This window comes from Vanellus vanellus (assembly GCF_965231255.1).
Source record: "Vanellus vanellus genome assembly, chromosome: 5".
NCBI classification, from domain to species: domain Eukaryota; kingdom Metazoa; phylum Chordata; class Aves; order Charadriiformes; family Charadriidae; genus Vanellus; species Vanellus vanellus.
Window position 1 is genome coordinate 10,588,477 of NC_138910.1, and position 19,713 is coordinate 10,608,189.

Genomic DNA, 19,713 nt, shown 5'->3' on the forward strand with positions numbered 1-19,713 from the left:
GCACTAGATCAGAAAGATTTTTCTGATCAAGAGTTTTATGCTTTGAGAATTCAGTATGAAAGCGTTACCAATACACATTCAAATCTTGCAACAATCCTAATTTTCTCCCACTTCCATTCAATTAATGTTAAGCTTTTCACACCAAATAACTAACTGTATTTGTCTTCTAGTAAGTACTGTCCTTCGTTCATATCACCAGTGTAAATAATCAGTCCAGCAAGTCCTCTGTCACACTCCATGCCCTTCAAACACCAAATACCTCTTCTCCATTTGTTCTTCTGCTAGGACTCTGCAATGGCATCAAGATCATCTCAACAAATACTATCCTGAAGAGGCGTTTTCCTTCCCAAAATTCATAAGTTGTTGTTCATCTTTCCTGTTAGTCCCAAACCACTCCTCCTATCTATGTAGTGATATACGCTACACAACAGAAGAGCAGTTCCCTTATGTTGTCAACGCCTCCTACTTTTCTGTTCTTATTTCCTCTCTCTGTACTTAAACTTTCTCCATCATCCATTTTGATTGCTTTTATATTTTATCGTTCTTTCCATAAGAAATGAGCTTTACTTAGGTCTCAAGTGTTCCACAGTATCTAAAGCTAAAACAATTTGTGAGGCTTTATAGAAAACATCTTCTATTTATTTCAATTTTCAAGCTATATACTGATTTTCAGTTTTGCTTTAAAAAAAAAACCAAACCTGAAATTACTCTAGAAAAGTCATATACAAAAATTCCCTTAAACTGCATAACCTATTTTATACTCTTTTTATTTATTAGGAGACGTCTATTGACACCAATACATAGTAATGACACTGAAGCAGTACAAGAAACTAAATAGACAGAAAAGGAATACACCCCTTCATTTTTCCATACCAGCTCTTTGGATTCCCATTGTGAGCACTGATAAGGTATCAACGAGGTGATCTAATCTAAAGATTTCAGCATGCATGTCTTCCCCTAAAGAGTCGGGGAAGAAGTCCACATGCCAAGTAGAACAATCCCTGATGCTGTCACCAACTTGCAAATTCAATTTTCACTGGGGAGGAAGGAACTGGGATCTAAAATGGATGAGATAAATCAAGCCTAACTGCTTACTAGCATTACAAAAATACTAAGACTCATTCAAGACTACAGCCCACAGAATTTGTGAATGCTGTTAATAAAATTAGCTGTTTAACATATATAGACATATATACATTAACGTATACAGAAGAGGTACTGTATTTCCTTGTAGCGCTCTCTGTTTTGAACAGATTAAGCTCATTGGAGCTGCCAGTCATCTTAGGCTTTTAAATCAGCTTGCTATACCTCAGATAACTGCACTGAACTCCACGGGTGGTGGAGGGAAAGGAAAAACTGTACAGTTAACCATTTGTATATAATGTTTATGCAACATCAGAAGAGCGAATAGGACACTCATCTCCCAAGAGTTTCATTCCATCAGGAAAACACAGAGGATTTCATCCCACTTTAATGGAAAATAAGCTGAAAGATGTTAATTTGTTCATGCTGCCCTCACGAAACACCACCATGAATGAAAGGGGAAAACTATAAGCAATCTGCAACCAGGGCACTTGCCGATTTCAACTGTGTGTCAAGATGAATGCACAAAAAGGGTAAAAGGAAGGTACTCAAAATAATAAGACAAAAAAACCCAACCTATGGCTTTGGGGGAGAAGCCACAGAAGATACAAAAATGAATTCAAATGTCATTTGCACTCGTTAAGAGCTCAGACAGCAGACAAGCTGTCCATATCACTAAACTATGGAAAGAAAATTGGAAATAGAAACTAGAAACAGAAACTCTCTAACGTTAGTTTTATGTGTTTGGAGAGCTCTGGGTAAACCAGAGGGACTTCCAAAAGTAATAGGTAAGCACAAACCTTGGTAACTTTGTCTCTATGTGGAAGTTTGCAGAAAGTAAGAAGAAAAAACAGTAAACCATAATTCAGCCTCCTGATGCAGCAAACACATTAGAACTACAAAAAGAAGCAATAACAGCTTCAGCTCCTTTCTTCCCAACTTTCTGGGGATTGCTTGCAAAGAGGCAATATTGATTGACAGACACTACCTGGAAGCATCATGAATTTAAGCCATTTTTATGAAGCACAGAACAAGTATGTTAAATAAACATACTCTAGTAGGGTTCCCATTGTACAAATCATTGTTCACACATATGAGGATGATCCAGTCCCCAGAGAATTTACAGGGTAAGCAAACAAAACCTGAAACCAAACAGGATTAAATCTGAAACAGTTTGATTCTCTAGTAGAAAAAAAACTGCACAATCCAAATTTTATATGGAATGATTCTAAATACACACAATACAAAAACCACAGACAATTAAATGAAGCCTTTCACCTGCCATATTCCAGAAGCGTAGCATGAACCTTTGATTCCTCATCTAGCAGTTCTTCAGCTCCCTTCTGACGTTTATATTTTCTCTGGGGTTTGTAAACCTCCTGGAAGACAGGGAACAAATTCAGAGCTTGTAAAAGGTTTTTCTAAAAGAAATGAAGAATTGTCATCTAGAGTGATATGTACCACTGCTTGCTTTCCAACTCAATATGCTTACACAAATAAACATCCTTCACGTTCTCTTTTTGGAATTTCAGGATAAAATCTTACTGAATTTACTTCTAAACGATCTGCTACAGGACCTGTCTTTCCAGATTTAAAAAAAAAATATGATTATTTAATTGCAAACATGATTTCTTCAACCATCTCCTCCATGATGTTTGAAAGACAAATCAAACACAATCAACATCTATTAACAAAAAAAAGCCCTGTGATTCAGCTGATAATGCCAGTGTCTAGAAATCTTACCTCCTTTGTGAGCTAATTCTATTTTTGATCTCCTATTAGATAACTAAATGTAATTATAATCTACTCAATAATCACAGGTTACAATGGAATTAAAGTAGTTTTTATTGCAGTTTAAGGAATAAAAATATCTTAAGAAGTTTGGTACTAAAACCATTCAATCTCATGCTATCCTAATGCGATCCTATAGCTGGACAACAGCCCATCAAACAAAACAAGGATTCACAAGTACTAGTTTCTGCTGACAGAGATACTTCCAATTTAAAAACCAAACGGAAACAAAAGGACAGAGCCATTATCGTGACCATTAACACAGACACAACTGGTATAACACTGTAAACATGGCCTAGATGAAAGTACCTTCTGTCTTCCTCCTTCCATATAGATCAACTATGCCACTATAAAAGTCTATATAACTACATTAGAAAAATTATTCTACCTCAAGCACAAACAAAACAAAACCAAAAACTAAACCAAACAAAAAATAATCATGAGATCCTCAGCTTTTCCCAATTTAGAAACTGGATTTACTTTGACTAGAATTATTTTTGCTGTTTGTTTGGCGAGTCTGTAATGCAACATTTCTCTTGTTGGTACAAAGATTTTGAAGTTACCTGAAGTCTAGTATTTACTGCTATCATGCAAGGATACTGAAAAAAAAACAAAACCCCAAGAACGTGTCATCTCAAAGATTTTTTTTTTTTTTTTTTTTTACTCCAACTGGTATTTTTTAAAAAGTGTCTCTCTCAATCAATTAGGTGACACTTTCTCTTCTCCTTTTGCTGAAATGAAATTCTAGCCCTCACCACAGCAGAGAAAAACTTCATCAACACCTCCAAATAAACAACATCAAAAACGAACACGCCCCTCTCTTCTGGTCTCTTCATATCTTCTAAATCCTTTGAGGGCCAGGCTCAGAATGCTCAGAAAAAATATCTTGCAAAAACAAAAGGTGAAATCAAAGCTTGGGCTTTCCATATATACATTTAACTTCAGAAAAACCTAGTCATGTGGGACAAAAGATTGAATGCAAGAAGTTGCAAAGATACTAAAAGAAGATAAAAAAGGAAGATTATTTTTTGCTTGATCTGGCTTTTTGTACAACACAAACTATTATTTTCAACAAGCAATTCCTGCACCATAACATCGTTGAAAAAGCTTTCAGCCTTTTTCAAAGACATGTAATCCCAAAGCAGAGATTTCAAACAAGTGAAAATAGACAGTACGCCTCGACAAGTTTCTCCTGAATTTGTCAGTTTCCCTTTGCAAGTTTTATTTCATTTCGAATCTGAATTCCTGTCATCTTGGTTTTCAGCTATTAAATCTTGCTACATTTTTGCCTGCCACATGAAAAAGCTTTTCATGATCAAGAATCTCCCATAACATGTACTTTCACACCTACAGAAAAGCAATGTAAGTCATAAAAGTAATTATAGCTTTTATGGTGGCCTTCTATATTATACCTGTGCTATATAAAGTGTAGGCATCATACAATAAACATTAGTCTTGGCATCAAATAATTGAGTAGCTGAACAAAACCACCGCCAGATAATCTCAATTCACTAGACAGTCACCTTTCAGCTGCAGTAGTTCTTATTCCAATAGCCATTACTGATATTTAACATTCCCTTATCTAACCTTTAGGCCTGACTGTGACCATAAATCTCATTGTATTGTCCCCTTGAGAAGGGCAGGGTAGGTCCTTAGACCAGAGTTATAATAATGAATTCAGACAACAGACTAATCTTTCACACTTGCTGGTCCTCTTTTAGGAAAGTGGATTTCTCTTCCAATTCCAATGTATAATAATTTAAAGGTGACCTGCAAAACAGCCCTCATCTAAGAGCCGCCTTCTCCTCCTTCCAGTTCCTATGGATAGATAGGAAAGCTCGTGCACTTTCTCCCCTGAAAATTCACTCTGTGTGTTCTTCTAGACTGCACTCACGCCTTGATGCCTTCAGAGATCTCCTGAACTAATCCTTCCGTTAAGAAGATCAGGTGCCAGCTCTAGAGGATATAATCCTGACAGAGCTCATACATTTAAAGAAGAGGTGTTTGTCTAATGATAACCTGAACAGTGATGAACAAATGTGAAAACTTTATTTACCATGAAGATGCACGTAAAAACTAGAGATCTGTGATCCAGAGGAAAAGACAGAATACACTTTTACTCAAACATGCAGATAGATCCAAACTGGGGAGAGCAGCCCGCAGGCTCAAAGGCAGGAGAGTTATTCAGAGATATTTAGACAGGTTAGCTGAATGGTGCAAAATACTACCGAATTTTTAAGACTGTACCTTTTTTTTCCCTTGCTTTCCATTATCTGTTTCATTCTTGGACCCTGAATAGCTGCAGAAGTAGACGCATGCATATCTGATTCCAGGAAGGTGACCTATGAATTTTAAAGTAACAGCCCTAATATACTGGGCAAATGAAAACCAATTCACTGGCTTTAACCAGCCAAGAAACACCTGATCTGGCGTATGTGTACCTGCTTCACATTTGCCATGTCATTCTCTTTGAGCTCTAAAAACCAATTTCAAAAAACATGCAGGTAGATAGGTAAAGGAAACCCATGGGACTGTGGACAAGGCACTTGAATGGACCTGACATTTACTACTGAAAGTAAATTGCATTCCTTCTTTTCAGACAAGTTCTCCCCAATAAATGCATTAACAAAACAGAATAAATTTAAAAAAACCCAACAAGATAAGAACTTGAAACCACCTCTGTTCCTCAGCAATCAAGGGGATCCCTTCATCACTGTTAATAAATATCTTCTAAGGCTTTTTAAATGACACTAAAAATTCTAGGTACTGGGGTCTCATAACAGCACTGTGATTACTTTGTTTCCATCTCTTCAGCAACAAGGTTGGTATTCGTCACTTGCATACAGAATCTTTAGTGCTATGTAAAGACAACCCTAGTAGATGGGCACACTTGAAAAATTACGACAATTATTTTGAAAATTGAAAATGAGCAGAAGCTCAATGAATTTCAAGTCCTACTTGATACAACACACATTTGGAATTTGCATTCTCTCTATTTTTAAAGGGTTATACAGGTGCACAAATAAAACAATAATACCCATTTACAAGGGGAGCTAACTTGTAAAACGGGAAACGGATCTTACTGGAAAGATACGTATTGCCAGTTGGAGTAAAAGACTCATTGTAAGTCTGCTAATAAGTAAAAACAAACAAATAAAAAAAAAAACCATAACAAAACCAAATCGTGAGGAGCAACAGTTAAGGGCTGTAATTGAAAGTTTCAAAGCAAGAGTAATTATTTAAATTGATAAGCAAGGGATTTGTATTGGTCATCACCTAGAGAGTTTCACAGCAATGTCTTTCTAAAACATACACTGTAATTCAACCACATATATTAGGCTCAGCAGCACTCGGGTAGTTAATACGAAAAAACAACTACAACGAAAGAGTAAGATGACTTGTTTGGTCCGTTATGCAGGCTATCATATAGTTGTTATACTGGCATTTAACACCACTGTTCATGGATGAAGAGTTTAGGGTATCTGGGTAGAGCTACCTGAAACAGCATTGATTTGCCAGAAGAGTGTCTCACCACTTACTGAAGAGCCTTGGAAGCGTCCCACTCTAAGCATACCAAAATTTCTCATCACTTCTCAAATGCTGGCATGTGAATTTATCAAGATGGTCAAAAAAATGAAAGCAATAAAAGGTAGCAAACTGTTGAAGTCAGAAACAGTGAAGTGACAAAATCACAAGCAAACAGGCAAATTCGAGAGAAAGCAAGGACATAAACTCAACTGCTAGCTAGGCATTTGAATTTAGGCATGAGAAAGTGCATGGTCTATGTATTTTGCATGTCCCTCCTGGTAGCATACATGAACAAGCTTTCAAAAAATATAAGCAGACAGTTTATTCAAGAGTTACAAGTTCTGCATTTGACAAGAAAGAACACAAATGATACCATCTTTCCCAACCAACATTTGCTACCTGAAGAAAACATTTCCGAAGTAGGGTGTGTGTTTTCACTGCTAATTACAAGAAGTAAAAAAGACAAGTTCTGAAATGCAGACATTTAAATTGAGGAGATCATCGCCATTTTGATTAATTTAAAGATAAATAGTCTAACTGCTGATAGCTTCAAACACTTAGTCTGCTAAGGTTTTAATAGCCTGTAAAGCTACCTTATGACTTCTCTTTGATAGCGTGGAACTCCACACTCTCTGTGCAGGCAGTTGACACAGTTTACCTACTTGTACAGTGTACACCTAAAAGGTTTTCAATCTCATATGTTGGCATTTGAGATCTGTTCTAAGACTGAAGCTTGACATGTAATTTAATTGGGACCTTCTCATGGGAAAACCCAGGATCAGCTGCATTAAAGAGAATTAACCGCCACCATCTCGTTACCAAAACCACTTGCTTCTTGATCATAGAAATCCAACATACTTACAAAGATATCAGTAACAGTTTTCATAGCCTTCTCTTTTCTTTGCATAAATTCATCATCCTGCAAGACATTAACGGAGATTATTAAAAATACCAGGAATGGAGATTAAATATCAACCGTTGCAATGAGTTTAGCAAACAAAATTGTTACATATTTTCTAACTGAGCTGCCCAATTATGTGGTGAAATGTTAGCGATTTCCTGTAACACAGAAAAGTATTTGCTTCTCTCATCAGATAGGTAGGTGGGTCTTTAAAACTGCATCCAGATCAGCAGTCTTTCTGCTCTCTGCTTATACAGTACCTGACACAAATGCAATCCCAGCCCACCACCGGGATCTCCAATCATTACTACACTATGAAGAAATGAAGTTGGGATGGGCTTAGTGTGGAAAAGAGAAGTTTCCCCTACTGGTTTTTTTTCTTTTAGTTTCTAAGCTTTAAAAACAATTAAAAAAACCCAAATCAAACAAAATCCAAACCACCTCAAGTGAAAAAAATCCAGCTGTCTTTCCCAATGCTGGGGACATCTACCTTTAATGCTGTTAGTGAATTAGAGACAAAATTTGCGTTCTAGGTTTTAAATATGGAATCGCCTTGGGATATGCATGAACAGAACTGATGGCTCTGCACTATAGGCACAAATCCAAGCTTGTTCCAGCTCTCCTCCTACACCAAGGAACCTTCATATCATTACCGCAGAATAGGAAGAAGATAGAACAGTGTTGTGATCCTAAGCACGTAACTTCAAAGTGGGCAGTATTTCATTATTATCAGAAGGAGAAGGAATATGATCCAGATATCTTAAACAGTGCAAAATTACTCTTACCACTACACTTCCAGATAAAACTGCACCTCTCACTCCTCTGGCAAGTGTATTTTAGAGAGACAAATGCATTTCCTTTCAACCCAAACCTGTCCTTCTCTGTCTTTCCTCAAGTTCAGTTCTTGAATGAAGTTTTTTTAGGAATCTAGATTTCAAGAACAAATTTTGCTGTTTGGATACAGGGAGACAACAGCTGACTTTGAGCACTCCAAAAAAACCCCAAGTTATAGAGCATTAACAGCATATCAGCTCTCATTTTGCTAGATCAGCTTCTCTACAGCACGCCGGGCGTTCTTGAACACATTTCAGGCAAAGTAGCTCCAGTCATGGTTTGCCTGAATACACTGCACAGAGCTCTAGATCCACTCTAGAAGCAAGCCACCTGGCAAACCAGACTGACAGAAAAATACCAAATATTGCAGAAAAATTAAGGCAACTGTTATGAAAAAATTAACCAGTATCTATGAACCCTCTGTCATAATAATGTTTCAAGTCTTCGCCCAGCTGAATTTGTGTATGGAGTCCTGTAGGACCTATTAATAAAACGATAGCAAAAGCAACTCTGGTATATTGTGCTGATTTCAGAGCTGTGAAGCTGGTGCTGCACCTGAGCATTTGACATATTATAAGAATTGGCTTGCTCTTACCTCCGGTAGTCTGTGAGTTTTTTGAAATTGTGATATAGAGTAAGAACGGATATAGTCTCCCATTTCTTCCCTTGTTTCTATTGCACGTTTCACCAGCCACTGAGGGGGGGAAAAAAAAAAAAAAAAAAAAAAAAAAAAAAAAAAGGTTTGTATCAGTGGAACAGGTAAGAATAACAGCAGCAAACACCAAACTACTGCATAATTATGTTTAATACACTATAAAAGATAAAAGCACATTTTAAGAACACCAACAAGAACATTTATTTGTAAACATGGTAACTCAGGGACCTACTCCCCAAAAATGACTCAGCATTAGCTATTTTAGAAACTTCGTTTGCTCTTCTTCTATGCACTAAAAAGCTCAGTAGAGCAATCAGATAATGCATAAGCTAAGAAACCACATGGTTTTTATTATAATCAGTTTTATATATTAAAGCCAAAATATTCTTTGTCCTATTGAACTATACTGAACCATATAAACCTCAATGAGCCATAACATTCACACTGCAGTGGGATTCGATAGTGCAAAGAAGATCAAACTGCCTTCCCTTATAAGCTCCTTGGAGCACAGCCTGGTATCCCCAATAAACACTTTTCTGAATGTTATTTGTAAACACTGTAAAGCAAAGTTAGTTATTTTGGTGCATGATTTCCCCTTTATTTAGCCTACATTGTAACTTCTCATATACTAAATTTCTTTCATATTCTAATTAATTTCTTATAGTAAGCATGGAAAGAAAAATCTATTGTAAATTTCAACTATTAGGAATTCTTAGTTGACAAATTCACTTATAAATGAAAACATATGAAATCTTCACCAGCATAAGCAAAGTTCATTGAAATTTTGCCAATATGAATTTCTGTAATCCAAAAAATTGGATCTTCAATAAAATCTTTCCAAAAAGGAAAATGAAGAGCATCTGTGGAATAGAAATGGATGTGGGCCACTTTAAACATTACTATTCTAGCCTGAATCTTTAAGGAAGAAAAAAATAAAAATACTTCCCCCCCTTAAAAAAAACAAACCTAAAGTACACTCCCAAAAATCTGAGTGGCATAAACCCTACTTCCTAGCACAAGAAATCTACTATTTAAGCTAAGAATATGTTTTAACAAAGTACACTTCACCACACTAAGTAGTTATATTATCTATAGTATTAATTGTTATTACTTGTTAATCATTAATAACATTATGTTATCAAAACAGAGAATGATTCCTAAAATAAAAAAAATACACAGCAGTAGTAAAAGTAGAAACAAAGGAATGTTAATTTTCTGGCTTTTTGTTTTCATCTGTACCATGGAATAGCCTGCATACCTCACCAGACCAAGAGCTCATCTGTAGCCGCCAGCACAACGTACATCCTATTCTACATCCAAAAAACCTCAAAACTCTGCTATACTCTAAAAGCTATCAAGGTTGTCCTTCTACTGAGCAGGTCATACTGAATACATAATAAATCCCTCGGTTCTAGGAAGCATTGGATTTGCAGCACATATACAAAAACATGATTATACTCTACATGCATACAGGTTCATCCCTCTACTCCGAAGAAGCCCTTGGCAGCATACTTTAAAACAAAGGGATAGTCCAGGTGGCTTTTATACATTCTGTGGGCTATGATATGGCCATCCTTCTACAAAGCAAGCTTGAACTGTTCACAGCACCCATCTCTGTCAGTCTGAATGGAAGGAGATGGGAGCTCTGCTGGAACTTGAAGTTATTAAAAGTTGAACATAAAAACGTTCTGGGCTCTCAGTGCCAGGACCCAACACTGAACCTGTCTTGTATCATTAGTCCATTATACTCTGACACAACATACCACTTGGAACACAACCCCAGGCAGAAGCCATTACTGCTAGATTATATGCATTTCTATCAAATTTTCCTGCTATAGATCACTTAGTGTTTTCAAAAACTACAGCTCCACCATGAAAAGACGCATCTTCAAGCCTATGAAGCATTCAAGAAGAACCACATGCCCATATAAGAAAAAAGACTACTTCTGACATTTATAAGACCACACAAAAAGCCACAAGAGATTGAAGTACTTTTAAAACAAAGTTGGAGAAGATAAATCTTGTGGGCTGTTGACAGCCTGTGCAGGAGGTCACATAAGAGATCAGATCAATCTTGGGATCCAAGTTTGAACCAGCAACAGTTTTCTGTGCTATAATCATGAACCCCTGGAAAGTGAGGGGAAGATGATGACAACAAGAGAGATGAAAATGCAGACTATTAATTACAAAGCACATCTCAACACAAGATTGTGCACATACTTTTCTCTGTGAATATAAGCAGAATTTACTAGGAAGAACGGCACCATTTCTGCCCACTGGATATTTTTTTTTTTTTTAATCTTTTTCTTTCTTTTCTTTTTTAAGTTCTGCTACAGTCTATGGCAGCGAGCCAACTCAATCTGATCTCTTCCTGTTGGGAAGAATTAATCTAAATTCCTCCCATCAAGTTCACCAGAGTAGCTTGCACAGTGCAAGAGCTATTGGGACACAATACCAGGCAGAGGAAAGAGCTTCTGTAAGATTTGGGGACTGATGTGAAATTTACAGATAGCAAGCAAAATCTTGAATTTAACAGGGCGTCATGTAAAATGTCATTATCAAATACATAATTCCTACATCCTATGGTGTGGTCAGCCTACTATAGCTCTTGCATGGTACTTTTCAGAACACAGTACACTGGTGACACCCATAAAAGTTTTCTTGAATGCCCAGCTTGGATGGGACAATATGGGGAACAAACAGTACCCGGAGCAGGCAGAACTTCACAGGGACCTGACAGAAAGCCTTAATTTCTAAAAAAGATCCTCTACATTAAAAAAACTAAGATCATCAAGAAAGACTTCTTCACCAAGTATGGATTACATATACCACCTACTGGTCAGCTACTAATACTGAGAATCACTGCTCTTGGAGAAAGCTGATTTCCTCCCTGCTTAGAATTAATATTTCTCCTTTCCAGAGGCAATATTCCAAATCAAGGTTTTGGATAAAGCAGGTCAGAGAAAAGAACACCTAGCGTTATAGTTTTTACAGCAGGAGTAATAGTTCATGTTCTCACTTTAGGAGAGGAATTATTTTTCCCGTGACAGAAGTCTTGTATTTGATAAAAGTAACCATTCATTATCACCAAGTGACTAGGGCAAGAAATTAACCTGGGTTGGGATTTTTTTTTTTTTTTAGGGGGTAGGAAAATACAAGTTTAGAAGTAAAAACTCACATTAACAAGATACAAACTTTCCACCTTAGGCAGCACAAGCACAGCTTGAAAGCTGTATAACAGTAGCAGACACCACACATCTTTTTGTGGGCAGTGAAGTTAAGTGTGGTTTTCCCAGCAGCCCCTTGTAAAGATAACAAGAAAGTTTTCCCCACTTCTTACAAACTGGAATTTAGATTAAACTCTTTCTTGCTAAATTTTTTCAAAGACAGGAATTAAGGAGATATTTAATGAAAAAGAAGCTTGCTGAATGGTCTTCATTTTCCCGATTTATCAAAGATACATTTCTGTGTGCAGATGAAAGTAAAATAAAAAAATGGTAATGACATACCAATGATTCTCAAGATACCAGACTAACTGGAACATATCACATGTTAGCTTAAACCTTAATAAAATGGAGAATTATGAGCATGCACATGGTCAGTTAGTGGTGCTCAACAAATACACAGTAATAGGATCACACATCAAAGCAATTTATTTTTCTGCCCATACAGGTTTTAAGTGGTATGAATGAAGGATGAATTATGCTTAAAGAAACAACCCTAACTGGCCTTCGCCTTATTCATATCCTTTTGATTACATGACTATCTGCGTAACTTAATCTATAAGCAGAAACGTAGACTGTAAGATGTTTGTTCTATGTCCTAGTCTTGCAAAGTAGATTATCAGATTCCGAAACAAGCTTAAATTTTAGTTTCTTTAAGCAGACATTCCACAAAAGGCAGAATCTGACTCCCTTTCAAAGAATTTAAAGAGTTTGTTTTGTGATTTTCTTAAATATGGATGAAACAATACTTAAGAATTCCATCATCCATAACGTCACTCAATTCTTTAAAAACATTCATTTAAACTACTTCTCTGTGATTATTCATTCTAAAGCTAAATAAACATTCAAAGAAAATTCAAACAGATCTTTGTTAAAATGTTTATGCGAGTTTTAAGGCCTTTTTCAGCAAAGTATCCATACATCACAAAAATATTACCTGTACAACAGGAAATATATGAATGAAATCCAGTCCCTGGATCTGATGTGGTTCCAAACGATGAGGGCACTTCATTTTTGGCAATACTGACACAATTTTTTCTGTTAAGGCACTATTATGAAACAACAAAACCACATATTTTTATATGCTACAATTTTCTTTTGTGTATTACAAATTAGTTTTGCAAACACAGTTAGCAGTTAGAAGGTTCCCTCTAGTGGCTTCCATTGTATACAGCTGTGAAAACAATCAAACTTTCATTTACAAAATAGCTTTTACATTGTACTATATATATTATTAGTCTGTGAAGAGGTGATTAACCCCTCTTGCAGGCTCCTACCTTGTGATTTCATTTTAAAGACCTGCATATCTGGTCAAATGAAATGCCCATATAAGATACATCTACAAACACCTTTGTATATCATAATATATGCACACATGAAGAAACACTAGCTTTAAGAACAGTTATACTAAATAAAAGATATGCACTCAAAGAAAGTCCAGAAACAAATGTAAGGACTTAAAAATTTGTTTAGGAGAACTCCCCAAAATATATCTTGACATTACTACTGAAACTTTATGAGTTTAAATACATATTAAACATAAAAGCTAAATACACAGTATAGTTCACATGGTTTTGAAGTGAGTAAAACTGAATTTGCTGGCAACCATCTCATTCTACCGCTCAAGTAACAGCTGGTAAAGTGAAAGGATTACCCTACACAAGCGATTCATCTACAAGAAAACCATTCTGCTTCCACTGAATCCCTTATTTTAGGGCAAGGTATTTTTTTTGCTACCAATGCTGTTGTCCTGGTTTGAGCATATTTTTAAAGCAGGTGTCAGGACTGTGGATGAACACTGTACTGGGAAAAATAAAACTATTTTTCCATGAAGAAAAAGAATTAACTGGCCAGTACTGACCTCAGTGATATTCAGTACTGCCCAAATGGACAACTGATATTCTGGAAAAACAAAAGGGGAGCAAGAGATGTAAGAAAGAGACCAAAGTCTGGGAACAGAGCCTGAAAAGCTAAACTTCTTACGAGCAGTGAAAACTTTGACATAAAAGGCAATTTCACTATGACACCATACTAATATTTTACAACATGAAAATAGCAGCACCTCTCAGCACAATCAAAGTAAATGCAATTAAAAAAAAAGTTATTTATCCAATAGATACAAGATCCTCTCCTAATGTATGTTTCCATGTTTATTTCAACCCAGCATTTACATATTAGGACACCATCAAAACGTCTTCAGAATAATACTGGGAAAACACAACTTTTCCTTATCTTGAGAACATCACAGAAGCACTGAGCCACCACCGATATAAACACTACATGGACATCAAAACAGACTATGCTTGTGTGACTCGAACACTTTAGATTTACAAATAAATCATTGTTGCTGTTTTGGGAGAGGAGCCTGGTTTTTGTTTTGCCAGTTTTACATCCAGTCAGCTGGAAAGACAACAGAACATTTTTAGAACAACTTAACTATTCCCTAACCTGCTGTTCTTAAGGGTAACAAAGATGGCAATTATAAAAAATTGGCAATTATAAAAACTACCACCACCACCTTCATGCCTAGTCTCTGTTTAACTCTGTGCACTTAGCAATGTTTTATGTAGTTAGTTATCTATGATGATTTGAGTGTCTCCAAGTTTAATGGCAATAACCACAAATCTTCATTTTTAAATGTGCTACAGTATTGCTGATGCTAAATAACTTTCAAGAAAACAGCACAGATTTTCTTTTCAACCACACTGAGCAAACAAGTCTCTTCACACAACTGTAACTTGACCAGATATTCTTACTTCCTGCAAATTTTAATTATGGCTCTTTTATCACAGAAATGCATAAAGAAATCATGTAGTTTAGAATGTATTCCCTTTCTCAGCATAAACAATTTTTACAACCTCCCTAATACAGGAATTAGCCGGCTTATGAGCAAATTCCATGCATAAGAAATGAATCAAACCAAAATGGCCTCATTGGGTTGCTATCAGGAACTCCTCCTCCTCCTCAGTATGGGGCAGGTAACTGTTTCTGCAAGTGTCATGCTTTAAATTCTGTTTGCTGATGCCTACAATTCCAACCCAGAACCATAAAGGAGAATCAGGGGTTATTTACACAGGAAAACTGCAGACATGGAGAACTTAAGGAAGGTCTAATGTTGCACTCGTTTCCAGCAGCGTGGTCCCCCTCTGCCCTTTGTTTTGGCCTCTGCATCATCCCCTTGTGCCAGCACAAGCATCTGTGCAGCTGCAGAGAGAACTGGATCCAGGAACTGATTAATGTTAAAGCTATTTTCCTTTTTTTCTTTTAATTTTTTTTTAGTAGGTTTTAATCTGGATCAGTTCCAAATCCAGTTCAATGTGGAGTCACACAAATGCTTTCACTGCTAAGTAGGGATATATGAACATGGCAGCCCAGAGTGGAATAGTACTGCCTTTTTTGGGATATGCTTCTTTCTGGTTATAGAGTTTACAGAACTACAGTCTGAGAAACCCAGAAAGTAGTGCAATGTTTTGCAAATGAGTGGTCTTGAAAAGCAGGAAACTTGGACTAGAAACCTTCCTTATAAACAAGCAAATATCAGGTAACTCCGCCCCGGCCCGCTGCTTCTTTTCTGAGAAGAAAAAAAAATACACTTGCCATTTAATCAACTTACATTTTTTGACCGATAGTAGAGTTTTCCTGAAACAATAAATCAACATCGATATCGAAGTTGCATGTAGTGATACACCACGTCATGCCGCCTACCACCTGGTAAAGGAGCAACAGCATGGTTAGTTCCATTTTCATTTGAAGAGGTAAAACCAAATACATCTTAAAGATGATTGTCCCACTGTACTCGGCACTGGTGAGGCCACACCTCAAGCACTGTGTTCAATTTTGGGCACCACAGTATAAGAAGGACACTGAGGTGCTGGAGAGGGTCCAGAGAAGGGCTACAAAGCTGGTGAAGGGTCCTGAGAATAAGTCTTCTGAGGAGCAGCTGAGGGACTTGGGGTTGTTTAGTCTGAAGAAAAGGAGGCTGAGGGGAAACCTTATTCCTCTCTACAACTACCTGAAAGGAGGTCGCGGAGAGGTGAGCATTGGTCTCTTCTCACAAGTTACAACTGATCAGACAAGAGGAAATGGCCTCAAGTAGCGCCAGGGTAGGTTTAGGTTAGACACGAGGAAAAACTTCTACACTGAAAGGGTTATCAAAGACTGGAACAGACTGCCCAGGGAAGTGGTTGAATCACCATCCTTGGATGTATTTAAAAGCCATTTAGACATGGTGCTCAGAGACATGGCTTAGAACTGGGCCTGGTAGAGTTAGATAATGGTTGGACTTGATCTTAAAGGTCTTTTCCAGCCATTATGATTCTATGAATATCTATCAATAGCGTACATTTATCAACTTCTACATGCAATACACATATACAAGAAGACAGGAAGACAGCAGTCAGTGGTATTCTAAAGTCCTCATTCTCTTAGCTTTATATATTAGTTTTGAAACAGCTCTCAGATTTTGAAAAAAAAAAAAAAAGATAAAAACCATGACAGTACATGAAATGTCATGATCTTTAAAAAATGAACATATAAAAATTTTATCAATGATCATAATTTCTGTATTCACATATTTACCTTTTTATATACCTTTGCTACTATTATTCTTTGCTTGCTGACATATGCAACACCAAGTGTTGGGCACAGTATCAACATAGTAATGGAAATCCCCAGCTCTGTAGAAATCTGTATTTCAGCCCTTATTCCTACAGATACTTAGGCATATTTAAACTCTTGAACCATTTCATCAACTTTACATAAATATTTAAAGACAACCTTCCATAAACATATGTAAGGTAACCTAAATGTATGCAAAGGCAAAGAAGAGAAAAAGGGATTAGAAATGCGGAATAATGTACCAACATCGCAAAGCAAATCAGGGTGTTTTATACAAGGTTTTCTAACATTACCCCTCTCACATTCCCCTCTGAAACTGTTGACCAGTATCCCTTTTATACTAGCACCTAAATCATTTTCAATAGCAATGCTCATTTTTGTAAAGGCTGGGCATTGTCATGAAACAGTAACTTTGCAATTGTATTTAGGCAAGTATAAACCTGATGCATCCATTTCTACACATAAACGCAACAATATTACATCCTAAGGCGGTCTCCTTGAAACTACCTTGCGTCTGTGTCCACAGCCTCCTGAGCAGTTAAGGTCAGTAATGCCAAGTAGTTTGAAGAAACTAAAATTGCATCGCAAAGTAAGGCTGTGCTATGATGAAAGACACAGCAGCAAACAGAAGAGTCAATTTCAAGGCTGCCATAGTTCTGTGCTTTCAAATCTTGGTTCAGGAATTTCTCACAGAGTCAGCATTAAAAACCATTCAGAACTCTTGTTTCAACCTGAACTTTGCTCACTGCCAGTGTCACACACTTCCTGCCTAGGACAATGGAAAGTTCACGTACATAACATTCGAAAGATATGTAAAAACAGCCCCAAAATAAGCTCGCTAAGCTAACTGTTCCATTCTTACACAGAGCCTCTCAAAAAAAAATATTTCTTCATTTCTCATCAATGAATACTTTGTTTTAAAATTACCATGCTGTGTCCAAGTGTCAAGTCTTTCTAGCTATTCTAACTGCAGTTTACAGAGGGGCAAATTTCCTCATATATGACTCTCACTTAGGCCTTAACACTCACAAAAAAGCACACCAGGAATTAGCTTGCATCCAATTTTCTCCTTTAAGACAGGCCTTGCAGCACAAAATCATTTTTGAAGACGGACGAGGTTCTATCTGTCTGAAACTGGGTCATTTGCAGAATTATTTACATAGGAAAGCCTTGGTGGTGAGGCACTGGAACAAATTGCCCAGGCAAGTTGTGGAGGCCCCATCCCTGGAGGTGTTCAAGGGCAGGCTGGATGGGGCTTTGAGCAACCTGGGCTGGTGGGAGGTGTCCCTGCCCATGGCAGGGGGGATGGAACTCGATGATCTTCATTCAAAGTCCCTTCCTTAAAGATTCTATGATTCTATGAGTTCCAAGTATCTTTTTTTTGATCACCTAGAACTGTTAAACTAACTTGCAAAAAATATGTCATCCTCATATACTTAAAAAAGGTTTTTAAAAATACTGCATTGGTCTCACCTTGTCAAAGGGTGATAATCCTTTGATTCTTGCTCGAAAATACCCAGCAGCCACCAACAGTTCCAAAATTTCAGTCAATTTGACGTTTTGTTCCTCATCTTCTCTTGTTTCAACCTGACAAACGAAACACACAATACTAATTAAGTTTCTCTTTTATTCTTCAAATTAATGGTTTCCAAACTTTATCTTAACACAGACCACGTATCAGTGAAAACCTCGACTTCCATTAGCAACTTTGTTGTTAATTTGAAAGACACTGAAGAAATAGGTGATGCATTTCTACACGGGTTTAAAATCACATCTTTTTCACCCAGTTAAATACTGTAATCTGCTTTTGCTGTTCAAACTCCTGGTCCACCGCTTGCCTCCAGCCAGACAGATGGCTCCTCTTGCCATAAGACAGTTAATTTATTCTCCATACCGCACATTTCTTTCAATGTCAGGGTTCACAAAACCGTACCCCTCACATTAACACTTCTGTAATCTTTTTACAAAAACAGGAGGAAAAATTCACGTGGGAATTCCACTTTGTGGGTAATGTAATTTTTAGCAAAGTACGGCAGCAACACGAAAGTGAAGTCTGACGGGCAGCCCGGATAGTTTGAGTGCTCCAAAGCCTCATCGCACAGCACCCTTTTCGGAGTGCCCTTGTCGCCGTGTGACGGGGTAAAACCCCGCAGTTCCAGGACCGTACGCGATCTGCTGGAGGCAGAGAGCACCCAGACACCCCCCACCCAGAGAGGGGCTTCAGGTCTACCCCTTCCTTCAGAGGCTGCCCGCACCTCCCTACGCGCCCTCCCCACCTCCCTCCTCCAAAATCGGTTCGGCTGCCTCCTCCTCACCCTCCCACGGAGACCTGAAGAGCCTGGCAAGCGGAGGGGACACGGAAACCGTGATGGTGCGCGGAAGGTGACCTACACAGGCGCCGCCGGCGGCCCCACACAGGGCCCGCCACCCCCCACCCCCTCCCGCAGCGGGGCCCGGCTCCCCGCCGCCCGGAGGGACCCCACCTCACGGGGCCGTGGGCCGCAGGGCCGAGCCCAGCACTGACCCCCGGGCTGCCGGCGCAGCCCCCGCCCGCGGGGAGGCGAGGAGGGGAAGGAGCAGGCAGGGAGCCCCGGGCAAGCCGGTGCAGCGGGGCCGGAGGAAACAGCGGGCGGCCGCGCCTCATCAACGCCGCTCTGCCCGGCAGAGACGCCGCTACGGTACCTCCTGGGGGGCCTGGTACTCCTGTCCCCTGGGGACCACCATCGCCCTCCGTCTCCGGCAGCCTGCGCCCAGCCTGTCACGTCCGCTCCCCCCGCCGCCGCCGCAACGCCCGGGCGAAGGGGGTGTTCCCAGCCAGCGGCTGCCGGGTTCCCCCGCCCCCGCTCAATGGTTCGCCCGCACCCTCCTTGCGTACAAGCGCATCCGGGCCGTGCCATTCGCGGCCAAAGGGGTGGCGGGGGAAAGGAGGGCGGGGGCTCGCGCGGCTCCCCGGCGGCTCATGTGACCGCCTGCGCCGAGCGCAACCGCCGGAGCGCCGGCCCGGCCCCGCCCGCCCCTGCCCGCGGGCGGCGCCCCTGCGCGCCCCCCCGGGTGCCCCCGTGCCCGGGCCGGCGAGGCCG

General features: G+C 38.9%; 1 protein-coding gene across 1 annotated transcript in view; it reads right to left on the reverse strand.

Moving 5' to 3' along the window:
* Positions 1–19,395, reverse strand: part of CCDC93 (CCC complex scaffolding subunit CCDC93) — a 52,852-nt gene extending 33,457 nt beyond the window's left edge. Inside the window, exons 1-7 of the mRNA XM_082483965.1 lie at positions 19,316–19,395; positions 18,107–18,220; positions 15,630–15,724; positions 12,954–13,065; positions 8,733–8,831; positions 7,265–7,321; positions 2,362–2,462 (exon numbers count right to left, since the gene is read on the reverse strand). Coding sequence (XP_082340091.1) covers positions 2,362–2,462; positions 7,265–7,321; positions 8,733–8,831; positions 12,954–13,065; positions 15,630–15,724; positions 18,107–18,220; positions 19,316–19,357 — 620 coding nt within the window. The 5' untranslated portion in view covers positions 19,358–19,395. The remainder of the gene's footprint in view (positions 1–2,361; positions 2,463–7,264; positions 7,322–8,732; positions 8,832–12,953; positions 13,066–15,629; positions 15,725–18,106; positions 18,221–19,315) is intronic.
* Positions 19,396–19,713: the final 318 nt, after the last annotated feature.